Below are 17831 nucleotides of genomic sequence, written 5' to 3' on the forward strand. Positions count from 1 at the left end.
ATGTTATCATTTCAAATTTTATTTCAATAGTAATCATACATCTACTGCTTTTTTTTACTTCACAAAACTGTGCACATTTACAACAAAGAAAAAAAGTTACACATAATCTCACACAAATACACAGGCCTACTCCCACATAGATTCATACAGGTACCATCAATAATCTAAAGTGTGTGAATCCTGAATATGTCTATCCGTCTCCCTATTTCGGGCGGGCCTCTCTCTATCGGTCAAGTAAAAAGACCAACTAGCGAATCAATGGCTTTGCTTTATTTTCATGTGTATTTTTTAAATCTATTGGATTATAGTGGCGTTTGGAATAATTGCTTTAGGTACGAACCAAATGGATGGCGCATAGTAATCAACCTTATGGCAGAAATCCATAACCCCAGCACACACACAGACACACACACACACACACACACACCTGTCTGTTAACCTCACATGATCCCACACACACACGCACAGGTTCACAGCTTTGGAGTAACCTTCAAATGCACAATAAACGCGTTCATGCTCAACTTCTCTAGACAAAGATGAAGTACTCGGATCGTGATATTAGAGAACACTGCTTAACACAAGCTGTTTGGGTGGGGTTCCTCTTAAGGCATTCCTAGGTATCAGGGGGAATAGCATGTCTTTTAAAGTCTTTTGTGGTATTCCTTTAATAACATGAAACATTCCGTCCCGTGTGACTGTGTTCACAAGCAAAACCGATCACTCTTAATGACATCAAAAAAAAAAATCCGGCCTTTAATATTGGGTGCGTCCACATTTTTCACAACATCTTCTCCCACTCCAACAATATGTGTCCCCAAGTTCATTTATAAAGCGTCATCACTCAAAACTTCAAACACGTTAGGGTTCTTCTTAAACGTCCTTCTCCTCTGTGAAGAGGGGGTGTAGGGTCAAGACGCACAGTGAGCTTATTAGATTCAGACCTTTAACATGAAATGGATCAAAGCTGGCACGGAGACAAGTGTTGATTTGAAGAAGACTTGAACTTGAACTCAACATGGGGGGGGGGGGGTTGGGGGTCAACAGAGCACCAGGTGCCCCGTTCACATAACGGCCATTTTGGTTCTAAATGTGCTAAGAACCAAGATGGCGGCTAGGTGACTAAAGTCCCGTTGTGTATGATTTGACATTTCCTCTGAACAGGAGGAAAACAATGACTTGAATCTTTATTCGTGACGGTGATGCTTTGGCCGGTCCTTATATCCATTCATAAGAGCGTAGCCGTGGTTCAGGCTTTGGGGGGGGGGGGAGGTCCACACGAGAGCTCGCCCCCAGAATTATTATTTATTTTTAAAGTGCATGTCCACAATTCTATGATATTTATACATATTTAAAATTTGCACATTTAGAACAATGTTTTGAGGACGACATTGTCCACTTTGATTTGTTTCGGAGTTAACCGACTTTAAACTCAACATCCAATTATAGTCATTAGCATTTCCCAGGGGTAGACAATTTCCCCCATCCAATGGGAAAAAACAAAAAACCCAAATCATGTTTATAACCATGGGCACTACCAAGTGTTCAATAGGGAGGGGGGGCGGTCACAATTGAAAATAAATAGGAAATAAACAGAGATGGATCCGTTGACAGGGTTACTACTGTATTTTGGGGATGACAACTGGTATCTTCTCTGAATTGGGGGGAACTTTACCCTCTCCCCTAAAGGATGCGTGGTTACGCCCATGTCCGTTCAAGAGCAATTGCCTTGACTTTATCTTGTGTTTTATATCGCGGTCCTCAAATTTAGGCAGTAAAACGTGTCAAGTCTTGTCAGGCAACGTCAATGACAACCCGGTTGTTTTCATTTGGTAACGGTCGGAGAGTTAAAGCCAGAGTGAAGTAAGAGAAATAAAACAGGCCAATGAAAATGACATCACTTCCTGTATACCAAGGATAACATCTCTGGACACCGGCCCATACCACGTATGAACGATGCATCATGTATACACGTCTACCTGCTATTTAAACAGATGTTTTTTTCTCTGTTGGGGAAGAATGTAGCCGGACATGGCCAGACCAAGGCACAAACACGTATTAGTCTCGAACCCCTCAGTTCACTTTCGATGTTTTTTAAAGGCGTAGAACAAAAGGCCTTAGGATGCAATTGGCTAGACCTACAACCAATCAGAGCGGGAAACGTGTGACACATCAGTGGCAGCCATCTTGGTTCTTAATGACAACCGCGCTCCCATAGGGCGCCCCTCTGATCACAGTCAACGTATCAAGCCCGCCCCATATTAGATCAACGGTTGTGATTGGCCAGCTGGAAATCTGTCTGAACGTGAGAGGGGGCAAGACGCATAGGACATACCAAACACAACCTGGGCTCGCAGATTCGTCTGTTACTAGGCTAGGGAAAAGGGTCTCCATTGGAACAAAGTACAGTATACAATGTGTGAGGTTTTTGACGTGCTACACACAGATACCACAAGCACGCCAACAACTACCACCTCATTTACTATAATTAGTGAATAAGTTCCCCCCTCAATCGGGAGTTTAAATGATTGAACTGTAAATGCACTTCTGGAACCTCTAATGTTTTTAACCCAACATTCCCATCGATCCATGCGTTTCTTGCCCCAACAAACAGCTCAATCATGTGCACAAGTTGTTATGTTTCACTCGACTTGAATTAAACTGCAAAAGTGCAACGATAAACACAAGTAAATGTCAGGACTACCAAACCTGAGCCAAGGACCTCAAGGTTATTTTGAAATGTCTCTTAAAAAGCGGTTTTAAACACTCGGTAAACTCTCTGTCAAGGCTGTTAGATCTTTGAACAAGAGTCCCAGCCTCTTTGATATGAAAATCACTTACTAACTTACTCACTTACTCTCAGTTTCTGCCTGTTTAGAGAACTTCTTTCTGAAGTCCTCCAACACTCTGACCCCTTCATGCCAACTGCAGCCCTGTCTAGCGAATGCCTTTTCCGACAGGACTTGAACGCATCACTGAAGTTAACCTTTCTTTACCAGACAGCTGACGTCCCAGCTACGTTTACTTTTCAAATACATACTGGTGGTAATTAAGTATTTAAAAAAAAATCTTTCAAGCAACAAACACTTTTGGTTTCCCAAAACCTTCATTTCTTTCCAGTTCATTAGAAATCCTTAGTATTAATTTCTCCTCGTTGGTCGCCGAAGTTCAGAAGTATCATCCTGCAGCTCAAATTAGGACCTGAGTTTTAACTATGAGCTCAGTTGAGAGTTTTCGATGAAAAAAATAATATTCAAAACTTATTTTGGATTCGTGAGGTTCTGGATTGTTGACACCTTGACAACACCTTGCAGAGAAGCAAAAAAATATTTGATAAACCTCCTTTTTTTTCCAGTTCAACATCACCAGACTTCGGTTTACGTTTCTTGTATTGATGAGAAAATGTCTTATGTCAGGCAATTGTAATGGGCGATTGAGAATTAAAAGATGATCAGAAAGGTTTTTCAACAACGCAGACAAAACATTCAAAGGCTCAGTCGTCAGTAATACAACAGTTTTTCTTTTTGTACAACCTAACGCGTTCCTCTCCTTCCCACTCGGAAAAAAAACGACGCCGTTTCCAAGGCGAGAGTCACGCTTCACTACATTTAAGGCCCACTGAAGAAACACACTTCCTGTATTAAAGTGCCACTAAAGTTCAAGGTCTAACCTGGGTTATATTAATTGTCTTCCATGTTATCCCAACTAGGCGGGAACGCAACAAAAAAAAAAATCCATTCCAAAAAAGAAAGAAAAATCCATTCAAGTCTATACAAAAAGAAAAAAAACTACAATCCCCAGGTTCTTAGGACTACAATCCCCCTCAGGAAACCTCGATGATCTCCATGCTGCCGGAGAAGCTGGTCTGGCTGCCCACCTTCCCCATCTCCTCCCGGGACCGGCTCTCCAGCATCCCGCCGCCGAACTCCATCTGGCAGGAGCGTCTCTTCAGCTGCTTCTCGAAGGAGCTCTCCTCGTGCCAGCTCCGCCGCGAGTCTCCGCGGTCGCCGCTCTTCTGGCGCCCCCGCCGTCGCACCGCCTCCAGACCCTGAGAGCAGCTGTAGGCCGCCAAGCCCCCGCCCCCGTTGCCGACGTTGCCGACGTTCCCGCCGGCCCCGGCGCCGCCCAGGATGGCGGAGGTGGAGTAGAAGCGCGTGGGGTCGGAGGAGAGGTACCAGCCGCCGGCCAGCGAGGACGTGGACACGGTGACGGGCCCCAGCAGGATGTCCGAGTGCCAGCCCTTCAGGGTGCAGCCCCCGGCCCCGGGGCGGGCCAGGTGCTGCTGGCTGCGGGACAGGCCGAGCAGGAAGCTGGCCGCCTGGGCGCCGGTCGCCTCCTCCCGGCTGGTGCTCCGGTGCAGCCTGGCCGGCTTGGGGCCGGGCTCCTTGGCGGTGGAGGCGGAGGACGAGGAGGAGGAGGAGGAGGTGGTGGTGTTGGTGTTGGTGGAGTGCTGGGGAGGGCCGCCGGGGTTCCGGGGCCCGTCCGCCTGCTCCTTGTCCGGGCTGTGCTCCGGCGTGGACTGCTCTGACACCTCCTCCACGGGGGAGAACTGGCAGGGCTTGCTGGCCGGCTCCTTGAAGGCCGACGGCTTGAAGTACTCGGGGGCGTCGCCCTGTGGGGCGAAAACGCGGTGAGGCGCACCTCCTCCACCTCCTCCTCCTCCTCCTCCACTAACCCCGCCTCCTCCACTAACCCCGCCTCCTCCTCCAACGCCCACGCCCACGCCGCTGGCTCCGCCCAGCTCGCCGTACGACTTGATGTCCAGGGAGAAGGAGCGCTTGAGCCGGGCGCTGTCCTCGGGGCCCTCGGCGGCCAGCTGCAGGCCGCTGAGGGCCCGGGCCAGCAGCTGGTCCTCGGGGCCGGCCGCCAGCACGCAGGGCAGGGTGAGGGGCTCTAGCCACGCCCCCGCCGCCGCATCCGTCTCCGGGAAGGCCCCGCCCACGCCGACGCCCTCGGCCTCGCGGGGCGCCCCTGGTGGCTCCGTCTCCGCCGCCGCCGCTGCCTCTGATTGGACGGAGTTGGACCACCTGGCGTCCGCAGCGACGGGGCTTTTGATCTTCTTCTCGAAATCCAGAAGCTGGCCCAGGAAGTTGAAGTTCGGGGAGATGGTGGGCCTCTTCTCTTTGACAAACCTTTGAAACGGACGGACGGACGGACGGACGGGAGGGGGCAACGTGTGAGTATGATGATCACAGACTGCAGGCGCTATAGAACGGGGGTCCCGGGTGGGGGGACGGCCTTCATTAGCAACCCTTCCCGGCCTCCCTCACTAATTGGGGGTGACACGCGGGGACGCGGTAATTGGGGGTCACCCGAGGCTATGGGTTCATTAGGACACGCATTCCACCGCTAAGAACCCTATGGCCGAGGAATGTGAGTTATATAAAATACCCCCGGGGACGGGGGGGGGGTATGAGGGGGGCCGGCATTCACTTGGGACTAGCTCTGGAGGAACTTTCATGTTGAGGTGTGTTATATAAAGTACAGATTCACCTGTGACTTTTTGTGATGTACAATCACCTGTATATGAATACAACTATAATTCAAATTATCAGTTTTATACGACATACTGTTTCAGATGTAAAATTACCTGAAAGTGAATTATATAGAATTGACACATTTGGCATATATCAACTACTTATGTTTTGCATTAATGCATGTATTCCAAATCACATGTAAGTATGTAAAATATATGCATGCATGTTAAAATGGATGTAAATGTGAGTCACAGACAATACAGCCGATGAATGTACTACTGTCTACGAGGTACAATCAGCTTGATGGGAATCGTTTCAATTTGATAATGAATCTCCTGTCCCAGCTGTCAGCTGCATGTGACTAGGGCTGACCAATTAATCAAACTCAAACCAACATTGCGATGTAATAGGACGCGATTTCAAAGGCTGGGCAAAAAAAATCTATTCATCTCAACACATACTTTGGGCCTGGCCTAAAGGAAAGAGCAGTTCATGTTGACTGCTTCCAATGTTGTGTTGGTCATACAAAAAACAAAAATCACAATATTGGTAAAAATAATCCAAAATCCAATTTCTTCCCCAAATCGTTCAACCCTACGAGCGACCGATGGAACCCTCGGGTGTTCCAGGTGAGCTTGTGTGTCTCTGGCGTGAAAAAGAAAGAGAAAGAGAAAGAGTGAAAGACATAGAGATAGAGAGAGACAGAGACAGAGACAGAGAGAGAGAGAGAGAGAGAGAGAGAGAGAGAGAGAGAGACAGAGACAGAGACAGAGAGAGAGATAGAGAGAGACCGTGATAAGGAGAGAGACAGAGAGAGAGAGAGAGACACAGTGAGAAGGAGAGAGACAGAGAGGAGAGAGAGAGAGAGAGAGAGAGATACAGAGAGAGAGAGAGAGACAGAGTGAGCGAGACAGATAGAAAGACAGAGAGAGCCAGAGAGACAGAGTGAAAGACAGACACAGAGAGAGAGGGAGAGTGAGTCACAGAGAGAGACAGTCACCTGTAGGCCTCGTCCAGGCTCGTGTCCATGCGCTTCATGATGTAGGCGATGGCGATGGTGGCCGAGCGGGAGATGCCCGCCAGGCAGTGCACCAGCACCCGGCCATCGGACGCCTTGGCCCGCTCTGGGGGAACCAGGAGGAAGGGTTTAGGTTGAGGGGGGGGGGATAACGACCGTTAAGGTGAAGAGGTGTTCCAATCTTCAATTCGTTGGCTGGATGAATGGACACCTTAAAATAACACTTTAGAATGAGGGTACATTAATTAACCATTAATTAACGTTAGTTAATGCAGTAATAAGCATTAATTAACAGTTCATTAAAAGATAACTAATGGTGTAGTAATCGTTTACGAATGGAGTTCATGTTAATTAAGGAATTCATTTATACCTAATTGAATAGTTTAACCCTAACCCTCAGCCGTATGCTAATGCTATATTATAATGTTTCACTATCACTAAATCAAAACGTTTTAGTGCTAGAACTAATCAGGTTAAAGACATAGAAACAGGTTGGCCCTTATAAGACGGGTTAAAGACATAGAAACGGGTTGGCCCTTATGAGACAGGTTTAAGACATAGAAACGGGTTGGCCCTTATGAGACAGGTTTAAGACATAGAAACGGGTTGGCCCTTATGAGACGGGTTAAAGACATAGAAACTGGTTGGCCCTTATGAGACAGGTTTAAGACATAGAAACAGGTTGGCCCTTATGAGACAGGTTTAAGACATAGAAACAGGTTGGCCCTTATGAGACAGGTTTAAGACATAGAAACAGGTGGGCCCTTATGAGACGGGTTAAAGACATAGAAACAGGTGGGCCCTTATGAGACAGGTTTAAGACATAGAAACAGGTGGGCCCTTATGAGACAGGTGAAAGACATAGAAACAGGTGGGCCCTTATGAGAAAGGTTAAAGACGTAGGAACAGGTGGGCCCTTATGAGACAGGTTAAAGACATAGAAACAGGTGGGCCCTTATGAGACAGGTTAAAGACATAGAAACAGGTGGGCCCTTATGAGACAGGTTAAAGACATAGAAATGGGTTGGCCCTTATGAGACAGGTTTAAGACATAGAAACAGGTGGGCCCTTATGAGACAGGTTTAAGACATAGAAACAGGTTGGCCCTTATGAGACAGGTTTAAGACATAGAAACGGGTTGGCCCTTATGAGACAGGTTTAAGACATAGAAACAGGTTGGCCCTTATGAGACAGGTTTAAGACATAGAAACAGGTTGGCCCTTATGAGACAGGTTAAAGACATAGAAACAGGTTGGCCCTTATGAGACAGGTTAAAGACATAGAAACAGGTTGGCCCTTATGAGACGGGTTAAAGACATAGAAACAGGTGGGCCGTTATGAGACAGGTTTAAGACATAGAAACAGGTGGGCCCTTATGAGACAGGTTAAAGACATAGAAACAGGTGGGCCCTTATGAGAAAGGTTAAAGACGTAGGAACGGGTTGGCCCTTATGAGACAGGTTAAAGACATAGAAACAGGTTGGCCCTTATGAGACAGGTTTAAGACATAGTAACAGGTTGGCCCTTATGAGACGGGTTTAAGACATAGAAACAGGTGGGCCCTTATGAGACGGGTTAAAGACATAGAAACAGGTTGGCCCTTATGAGACGGGTTAAAGACATAGAAACAGTTTGGCCCTTATGAGACGGGTTAAAGACATAGAAACAGGTGGGCCCTTATGAGACAGGTTAAAGACATAGAAACAGGTGGGCCCTTATGAGACAGGTTAAAGACATAGAAACAGGTGGGCCCTTATGTGACAGGTTAAAGACATAGAAACAGGTGGGCCCTTATGAGACAGGTTAAAGACATAGAAACAGGTGGGCCCTTATGAGACAGGTTAAAGACATAGAAACAGGTGGGCCGTTATGAGACAGGTTTAAGACATAGAAACAGGTGGGCCGTTATGAGACAGGTTTAAGACATAGAAACAGGTTGGCCCTTATGAGACGGGTTAAAGACATAGAAACAGGTGGGCCCTTATGAGACAGGTTTAAGACATAGAAACAGGTGGGCCCTTATGAGACAGGTTAAAGACATAGAAACAGGTGGGCCCTTATGAGAAAGGTTAAAGACGTAGGAACGGGTTGGCCCTTATGAGACAGGTTAAAGACATAGAAACAGGTTGGCCCTTATGAGACAGGTTTAAGACATAGAAACAGGTTGGCCCTTATGAGACGGGTTTAAGACATAGAAACAGGTGGGCCCTTATGAGACGGGTTAAAGACATAGAAACAGGTTGGCCCTTATGAGACAGGTTAAAGACATAGAAACAGTTTGGCCCTTATGAGACGGGTTAAAGACATAGAAACAGGTGGGCCCTTATGAGACAGGTTAAAGACATAGAAACAGGTGGGCCCTTATGAGACAGGTTTAAGACATAGAAACAGGTGGGCCCTTATGAGACAGGTTAAAGACATAGAAACGGGTTGGCCCTTTGACCCATGACATCCCCTGATCTGCGTGCCCTTACCTATGAACTCCACCGACTTGTCCAACCAGGGCAGGATCTTCTCACAGAAGCTGTCGTTGACGGGCACACGCAGGAAGTGTGTGTCGGGGATGAAGTCGGGCTTGGGACACGTGTTGCTGGCGTTCAGCACGAACACGATGTTGTTCTGCTGCATCAGGTCCTACAGGTCGATTCAATTACAACCATTAGGAAATCATTACTTATGGGTGAATTATTAGTAAATCCCATTCATTAAGAAATCATTACTTATTGTTGAATTATTAGTAAATCCCATTCATTAGGAAATCATTACTTATTGTTGAATTATTAGTAAATCCCATTCATTAGGAAATCATTACTTATTGTTGAATTCTTAGTAAATCCCATTCATTAAGAAATCATTACTTATTGATTAATTCTTAGTTAATTACATTCATTAGCAAATCATTACTCATCGATTAATTCTTAGTTAACGCGATTCATTAAGAAATTATTAATTATTGATGGATTTTTTGTTTATTAAATTCCTCAAGAATTCCTCAAGCATTGTTTTATTCTTAATTCATTCACTATGAGGTCAAAAATAAGCTGTTTTTATCAATAATAATTTTTTTGGGGGATCTGGGGAATAAAACATCATACTACCAAATCAATTGTTATCCTATCAACGTTCCCAATGGATGCATCCAGGACCACCACTACACGACAAACAGCCCCACCAACCGTCCCGGCAGCGGGCCGGGGCTCCTCCCCCTTCTCCACAGCCCCGCCCCCCACCCACCTGGTTGAGCACGTCCCTCTGGCAGCCCAGGTAGAGGTGGGGCAGGATGCGGGTCGGCCCCAGGCTGGTGACGGGCGGGCAGGGCTGGGAGGACGACGCACAGCAGGGAGCCTTGCCCTCGCACAGGCCCGGGAATAACTGGGAGAACTGGGAAAACCCACCTGGGAACGGGGGGGGAGCAGTGACGACACACGTAAGTCAGTAAGCCACCTTTGACCTATTACCCTAAGGTAGCACGTTTCATTAACAGTCATTCATTCCACAATCCATCGGCTTTTTAAACAGACATCTAAGAAGGAGGTTTTAACCTTGGATTTGTCCTTGTGCTACTTGGAAAGGTGATTTTGTGGTCTTGTCTTGTCAGTGGTTGTTTCTTTTGTTTTTACGTTGTTGTTTTTGTTGTGGTTAACGGTCATGTGCATCTGTCTATTCACTGAGAAAAATTTCCCCAAGGGGACAATAAATTATCTATCCATCAGTAAGTAAGTACAATGTATTTATCAAGCACATTTAAATACAGTTTTCCCTGGCCAAAGTGCCGTACCTTGTGCAAAAAGGCATATACAAAGAACAGAGACACCTTTATATACCAACAGTATATATACTCACATTAATGTTGATTTAAACAAGGAAAGCACATGAAAACATAAAAATACCAACATGTCATAAAAGGGGAGGAAAGGCCGGGGAGAAGGGGTGTGTTTCGTGCCTAGATTTGAAAACGGTGACGGAAGGAGCATCCCTGATGTAAGGGTAGAGGGTGATCATCACGCACGCAGAATTCCCGGTAGAAACACATCCTGAGTTTCAGGGTTTCTTTGGGAGGTGCTTCATTAAGACACGGTTGTCAAGGCGACCGTGATGAGTAAGTGATGATCGCATGCAGACGTTGGCTCAAGGCGTGACACCCGTCTGGTCTGCGTGTGATTCCCCGAGGGGTCTGGAACGTCTCAATCACTGACGGCGAGAACATGAGCGCGATGGGTGCCAGGTGATCACTGTCGTTATTATCTGCCTGCGTGGACTTGGTAAGCTGAGATGGGAGCTGGTTCGGAGTGTGCGTCACTATTAGGTGGGTCTTCCTCCCTACAAGTCAGAATTAATTGGTTTTATATAAAACATTGTGATGCAAACCGTCATTTTGAATCCCTGTGGTTAAGGTCCCAAAACAATGACCTTTTTGTGAACCAATGACACATTTCAACCTGTAGAGGGCAGCAGATTCGACGAAGGAGCCAGCTGTGCGTTAACGGTTTGATTTAAATGATTTAGGTTTGTTGAAGACATGATGGAAACAGCCTACTTTTTTCAATGATATGATTCATTTTATGGGAGTGTGTGTCTGTGTGCATTTGTGCGAGCGAGTGAGTGAGTGCGTGCGTCATTGAGTGAGTGAGTATATGGATCCATTGAATTGGCTTGAGAGAGCCTGGGTACTTAACAGGATGTCCCAAAGAAGTGATCCATATTATCCATTGTCACAATCACTAAAAAAGTTCAGTTTAGTGTTGAGTGAGTGAATAGAGGCCTACCGCAAGGTCAAAAATATATATAATAAAAATAAAAATAAATTGAAGTAAAGAATGATTAAATAATAATATTGAGAACATAAGGTTTTCTAAATCCTTTAGCTTGCTGACACCAGCAAAGTTGTTGTTATTAATACATATTCATAGACGGTACGTAATGCGTCGTGTTTTATTATCTTCATTTGTCCCTCAGCAGTTCTCCCACTGTGTTGCTCTGAAGCGACGTGGAACGACTGTGGGAAAAGAACAAGTGGCTTTTCCAATGTTTTAATAATGAGCTCCGAGGACGGCCTTCAAGGCCCCCCTGGGGGAGAAGAAACAACAACAACAGCTCTGGACATCGTCAGCCTGGAGAGGGAGAGAGACGCAGAGACACAGGGAGAGAGAGAGAGAGAGAGGGAGAGAGAGAGAGAGAGAGAGAGACAGAAAGAGAGAGAGAGAGAGAGATAGAGAGAGAGACACACACACACACACACACACAGAGTGACAAAGAGCAACAGATAGAAAGAGAGAGAGACACAGAGAGAGAGAGCGAGAAACACACAGAGAGAGAGAGCGCAACAGAGATAAAGAAACAAAGACAGACAGCGAGAGAGACACACACACACACTCAGACAGAGCGACAGATGGGCAGACAGAGAGAGAAACACAGAGCGAAAGAGAAAGCGAGACAGAGAGAAATGGAGAGAGACCGAGACAGATAAGGAGATAGACAGAGATGGAAAGACAAGAGTGAGAGAGAGAGACAGACTGACAGACAGAGAAAGAGACCAAGACAGAGAGAGAAAGACAGAGAGAGAGAGAGAGAGACAGAGAGAGACAGAGAGACAGAGAGAGAGAGAGACAGAGAGAGAGAGAGAGACAGAGAGAGAAAGACAGAGAGACAGAGAGAGAGAGAGAGAGAGAGAGAGAGAGAGAGAGAGCGGCTGCTGATTACACAACAATGCTCAGCTCCAACACCACCTGCCGCAGCCTCTCTCCCGGAGCGATGCTCTTTCCAGCTGTTTCCATGGCAACGAGCTGCACTCTGCCTCTCCAGGATGCTCCGTCCTCCTCTTTCATCTCCCCCCGCCCACGACCACGTCCATGACTCAGGGTAACACGGGACGGCCTGCATCGTATCGCACCGTCTCCGCTGCTTCTATTCCTACGCTGCCCGCTGTTGGATCTATTTCTATGCAGTCGTGTGTTGTAGCTCCATATATATTCTATATATACATATAACACACACACACACACACACACACACACACACACACACACACACACACACACACACACCCGTCTCTTGTAAAAAGTACATAGAGGTGTTGACAGTGAGTTCAGTATGCCGGCTACGTGGACCACTCTCTACTTTTAAACTTTTAAACTTGAATTCGCCGTGTGGCTCGCTGCCCAAACGCGTCCTTACGCTCTCAACGCCGAAATGTGTCGGAGCGGCGCAGCCCTCGAAATAACATGTTAACATGTTAACATAATAACATGGTAACATAATAACACGGTAACACAATAACACGTAAACACAATAACACGTTAGCACAATAACACGTTAGCACAATAACACGTTAGCACAATAACACGTTAGCACAATAACATGCTAACATAATAACATGTAAACAATATAACACGCTAACATAATAACAAGTTAACATAATAACATGTTAACATAATACCGTCTTAACAAAATAACATGTTAACATAATAACATGTTAACATAATACCGTCTTAACATAATAACATGTTAACATAATAACATGTTAACATAATACCGTCTTAACAAAATAACATGTTAACATAATAACATGTTAACATAATACCGTCTTAACAAAATAACATGTTAACATAATAACATGTTAACATAATACCGTCTTAACATAATAACATGTTAACATAATAACATGTGTTTCTGCAGAACGCTCCCCCCTCCATAGTGGCCCCCCTGACCGGCCCGGGCCCCCTCCCTGATGGTGGTGGGGGGGGTCTTATGTCTACCACCCGTCTGAACCCGGGATCGGCCCCGGGGCCTGTCAGGGGCCGTGACAGATGAGCCTCTTTGGTTTCTCGCGCTGCGTTGTGTTCGTTACGTTGACATGCGGGGCCGCCCGCCACAGTCCCTGCTTTTCCACTGAGGTGTTTTTTTTCTTTTCTTTCTTATGTAACGATGACGTGGCGTCGGCATGGCGACTCCACCCTCTCTCTGGCCGCGGCCCCGGAGCGATCCCTCCACACAATGCGCTCACAACGCGGGTCACTGTTCACAGCCGCTGACGCGCACGCACGCGCGCGCACACACACACACACACACACACACACACACACACACACACACACACACACACACACACACACACACACACACACACACACACACACACACACACATAGCCTGCTTGCTCTCCAAATGGGGAAGTGAGAAAACCGTTTAATAGTTCTGTTAAAAGAAGCTGTAAAAATAACGGAACAATTAACTGTGGGTTGACACTATGACAAAGGAGTCTGTTTAGAAATATACTGGTTGTTGGGGGGGGGGGAGGCAACACAATCCCTGGTGGCCTGGCTAGCATGGTATCATCGGCGGGCCATGACCCCGTTGGCCCTCCATGGTGTCCTATTCATCACGTATGACACAACACTGCCCTGTTTCTGAGTTCCGCGTGCAATCCAAAATAAAGAAATAAAAAGCCCCCTTCGGCGATATTGTGATGTGTCTCTCCTACGCTATCTCATCCGTTTCCATTGTGGGTAACCACGACGTGTGGAGATTTCACTATAAGGCAGCTGATTGGCTATCGAGGGGGTGTAGAAGTGCCATGATGAACGCTAGCAAAATACGTCCTGAATGTGTGTTACAATAGCAGCTGGGAAGGGTCTAGGATGTACAGCCAATAAGCCAGAACAATGATCGATAAAGACACACACACACGCACACACACACACAGGCTTACGAGAGTGGGGGAATTCAAGCATGAAAGCGCTCCGATTACATGGACAGACTGACACAGTGAACTGTCACCATGACTACATGATGACTTTTTAGGAAGAGCAGGCCAAGGTTACGCATGAGTAATCTCTATCCATCACATTGAATCCTGTTCATTTTATAGTTCTACATTCATGAATTATGTTATTGATTTTCTATTCATTCGAACTATTGGCAAACCAAACGGTTCTCTTTTGTCTTTATGCGTCTTATGTATATTCAAACCCTATTTTCTTGACATGACACAGTAAACCACGCTATTACCTTGCGACATATGAGGAATGAAACGGGGAATTCTGTGAGTTGCGGCTGCGTTATTAATCACATCATTGTGTCGCAACCAGGGTTTTCCTTCCATGATCAAATGCGGTTGTGCGTGATCTGACGGCCGTGTGTGTGTGTGTGTGTGTGTGTGTGTGTGTGTGTGTGAGTGTTGCCAACAGGATGTGCTCATAACGCCCTTTCAGAACACAACTTCCGCTGAGTTTAGCAATTATTAGAAGATTATCAGACGACTCACGTCACTGTTGGAGGATTATCATCTTAACCACAATGCAACATCCCTCCAACACTTTTCTTGCGTATTATTAACGACAAACACACCGTGAATCTTTCCTTGTATGTGAACGATTGCCTGGCGAAACAAAACAGATGCTCTTTGATAGAGTTCTAGATGTTTGTATCGGTGTGAGGAACGAAATTCCCAGGAATAAACGGGCTCACACACACAAATTTGACCTGTGAACATGTCTACAAAACTGTTAGAAACAGTTTTTTCTGTTTGTCTATTAATATGAATTGATTTCTATAATGATTACTGTACCGGCAGCGATGTATTGTCTCTTTCCTCTGACAAATGTACTTATTATAAGTCGCTATCGATAAAAGCGTCTGCTAAACGGCCAAAAAAAATCGCCTAAAAATTCATTGTTTGCATATTTCAGTATCACACTTTCTGCGTGAGTGGAGGTGAACCCTCCTGACGCACCCGAGCGTCGCCACGGTGACGGGGTCTCACCTGCGAGCAGGTGCACCGAGGGGAAGCTCCGCTCCAGCTTGGCCAGCAGGACGCTGAGGAAGCTGTCCGAGGGGAGGACCCCGGGGTCCGTGGAGCTCAGGTCGTACACCACCACCTCCTGGTCCGCCTGGAGCTCCAGCTGAAGGGAGCAGAGCAACAGGCATAAGATCAGGGATCAGGGATCAGGGATCAGAGCATCAGGCGTTGGATCAGGGATCAGGAATCAGGCGTTGGATCAGGAATCAGGTATCAGGCATTTGATCAGGGATCAGGAATCAGATCTGGGATCAGGGATCAGTAATCAGCGTTGGATCAGGGATCAGGGTTCCGGAATCAGAGCATCAGGCGTTGGATCGGGGATCAGGAGACAGGCGGGGTGGGGGTGTGAGGTTGATGCAAGCCGTCGTAAAGACAAGGGGTCTCCACACACACGTACCCAGTGAGAGTACCCTTAGGCCCAACTCTCAGCATGCGATCGGTAGGGGGATATCTCCTACTAAGGCAGAATTAAGGGAGAAACTCTTTTAGGCTTGTACATCGCAACTTTTTGGAGGCAGTTTCTGGGGCCCAGGAGCCTTGGAGTGATCGTTATTGTGTCAGTGGTTACAGCTTTGTTTAAGGCTCGTTGTTTAGTCAATAATCAGGAGATGATTTGTCATCACGTTGAAGCTGCCACAGAGCCGCTCAAGCGAGACGAGGCAAAACACAGTTTTCATTAGCTTCCGTCACGCTGCATTAACGCTGATTTAGGCTTTCACAGCACTACAACTCCCCTGGGTCCTCTCATTACGGCAGAGAAGGGCCAACAACAACTCCCAGGATGCACTCTGGTGTACAAGCCTGTGTACAAGAGGTAGGAGCAGGAGACGAAGGATTGGCTGACAGAATACGAGAAATATAGAACAGCTTTTGGAGCGGCATAAACATTTGATCAACTGTAGCTCTGTGATCCCCATGGGGTGCACCAGCACAATAAGACAAGTCAAAACGTTGAATGCTAACCAAGGGGTTGATTCCCATGAAGTTGTTAAGGCACTGCCATTATCACGTTGAGTGTCTGACTCCTTTGATGAGCGAGTTGTGATTGAGGGTCTCTCAGTCGACGGTGGTTTGAGTGAAATGATGTCAATTTAGTGGTCGACATAAACCCTGAATCACGTTCTGATTATTTTCCAGCCACAGATATGTCCATGTTTTTGGAACGATTACATCAACCGTAGATCCACTTCATGTGGATTGACAATCCTATTACATTGTCAGCTGAAAAAGAGTGGGTTAAGGGTTTGGGCCCGCTTCAATTAAATTAATTTGAATTGAATCTAATTGTGGAATTAAGTGGAACTGAGTGGAGAGTGGAACTTTTATTTTTAGGTGTAGGGTTCTGACATACTGCACATAAAACAATGTTTATAGACCGAGTAAAACTAGAAGGAGGAGTTTCTGAGGGTAGGGCCTCTTTAAGAAGTATTTACAGCTAGTTTTGTTTTGATGAAACAACAAACAGTACGTTTTTAACATTACAAGCTTTGTTTGTTTCCCAGCAGCATCATCTTAACTTTACTTAACTTTACTTGTAAACTCCAATCCACCACTTTCTCCTTCCGATCACAAGCAGTGGAAGACCCTGAGACCATTTCTTCAGGGAAGTTTGCATTTCTCCGCCGTCACACTAACAGACGGTATCAAACGTTCTTACAAGACTCCTGGATTAACTGCGGTAACTACTAGCTTACAGCAAACGGCAACTGGTTAGTGCAAAATGGCATGAGGCTGCTAATTAGCAGAGCTCCTTTGTAGCGGTCAACCCACCTACTAGTCACCCTTAATTCGACAAGGTGGGGGGGGGGGGAGCTTCGCACGGCGAGTTATCCCCTCATAAAGCACAGGAACCTAGGGCCGTGCTTAAAACCGACGTTGGCACATTCAGAGCAACAGCTGTCCTCCTTTCCCGCCCTCAACTGTAGACCAAGAAAAAATCAAGTATAGCTCACAATCTGTAGTTACAATCTGTTGTTACAATCTGTTGTTACAATCGGTTGTTACAATCTGTTGTTACAATCTGTGGTAGCAATCTATAGTTACAATCTGCAGTTACAATTTGTAGTTACAATCTGTAGTTACAATCTGTAGTTACAATCTGTAGTTACAATCTATAGCTACAATCTGTATTTACAATCTGTAGTTACAATCTGTAGTTACAATCTATAGCTACAATCTGTAGTTACAATCTGTACTTACAATCTATAGTTACAACCTGTAGTTACAATCTGTAGTTACAATCTGTAGTTACAATCTGTAGTTACAATCTATAGCTACAATCTGTAGTTACAATCTGTAGTTACAATCTGTAGTTACAATCTGTAGTTACAATCTGTAGTTACAATCTGTAGTTACAATCTGTAGTTACAATCTGTAGTTACAATCTGTTGGCATCTGTTGCCTCAGTAATAAAGGAGGCACAACAAACAAACAAACAATTCAAGCCATTCCCATTTCGAACGCCAGGCCGCGAAAGGGAGGGGCCCGGGTGCTGCGACCCCAGTAAATACATAAATACACACGTATAAATACACACGTG

At 46.0% G+C, this 17831-nt stretch overlaps 1 protein-coding gene across 1 annotated transcript in view; it reads right to left on the reverse strand.

Annotated features, from left to right (window-relative positions):
• Window positions 1-89: 89 nt before the first annotated feature.
• The window catches only part of dusp16 (dual specificity phosphatase 16), a gene marked incomplete at its 5' end in the record, with an annotated part of 18855 nt that continues 1113 nt past the window's right edge, over window positions 90-17831 (reverse strand). Inside the window, 5 exons of the mRNA XM_079735806.1 lie at window positions 90-5129; window positions 6475-6598; window positions 8967-9126; window positions 9727-9887; window positions 15254-15392. Coding sequence (XP_079591932.1) covers window positions 3821-5129; window positions 6475-6598; window positions 8967-9126; window positions 9727-9887; window positions 15254-15392 — 1893 coding nt within the window. The 3' untranslated portion in view covers window positions 90-3820. The remainder of the gene's footprint in view (window positions 5130-6474; window positions 6599-8966; window positions 9127-9726; window positions 9888-15253; window positions 15393-17831) is intronic.

This window comes from Pollachius pollachius (assembly GCF_949987615.1).
Source record: "Pollachius pollachius genome assembly, chromosome: 4".
In the NCBI taxonomy this organism is placed as follows: Eukaryota; Metazoa; Chordata; class Actinopteri; order Gadiformes; family Gadidae; genus Pollachius; species Pollachius pollachius.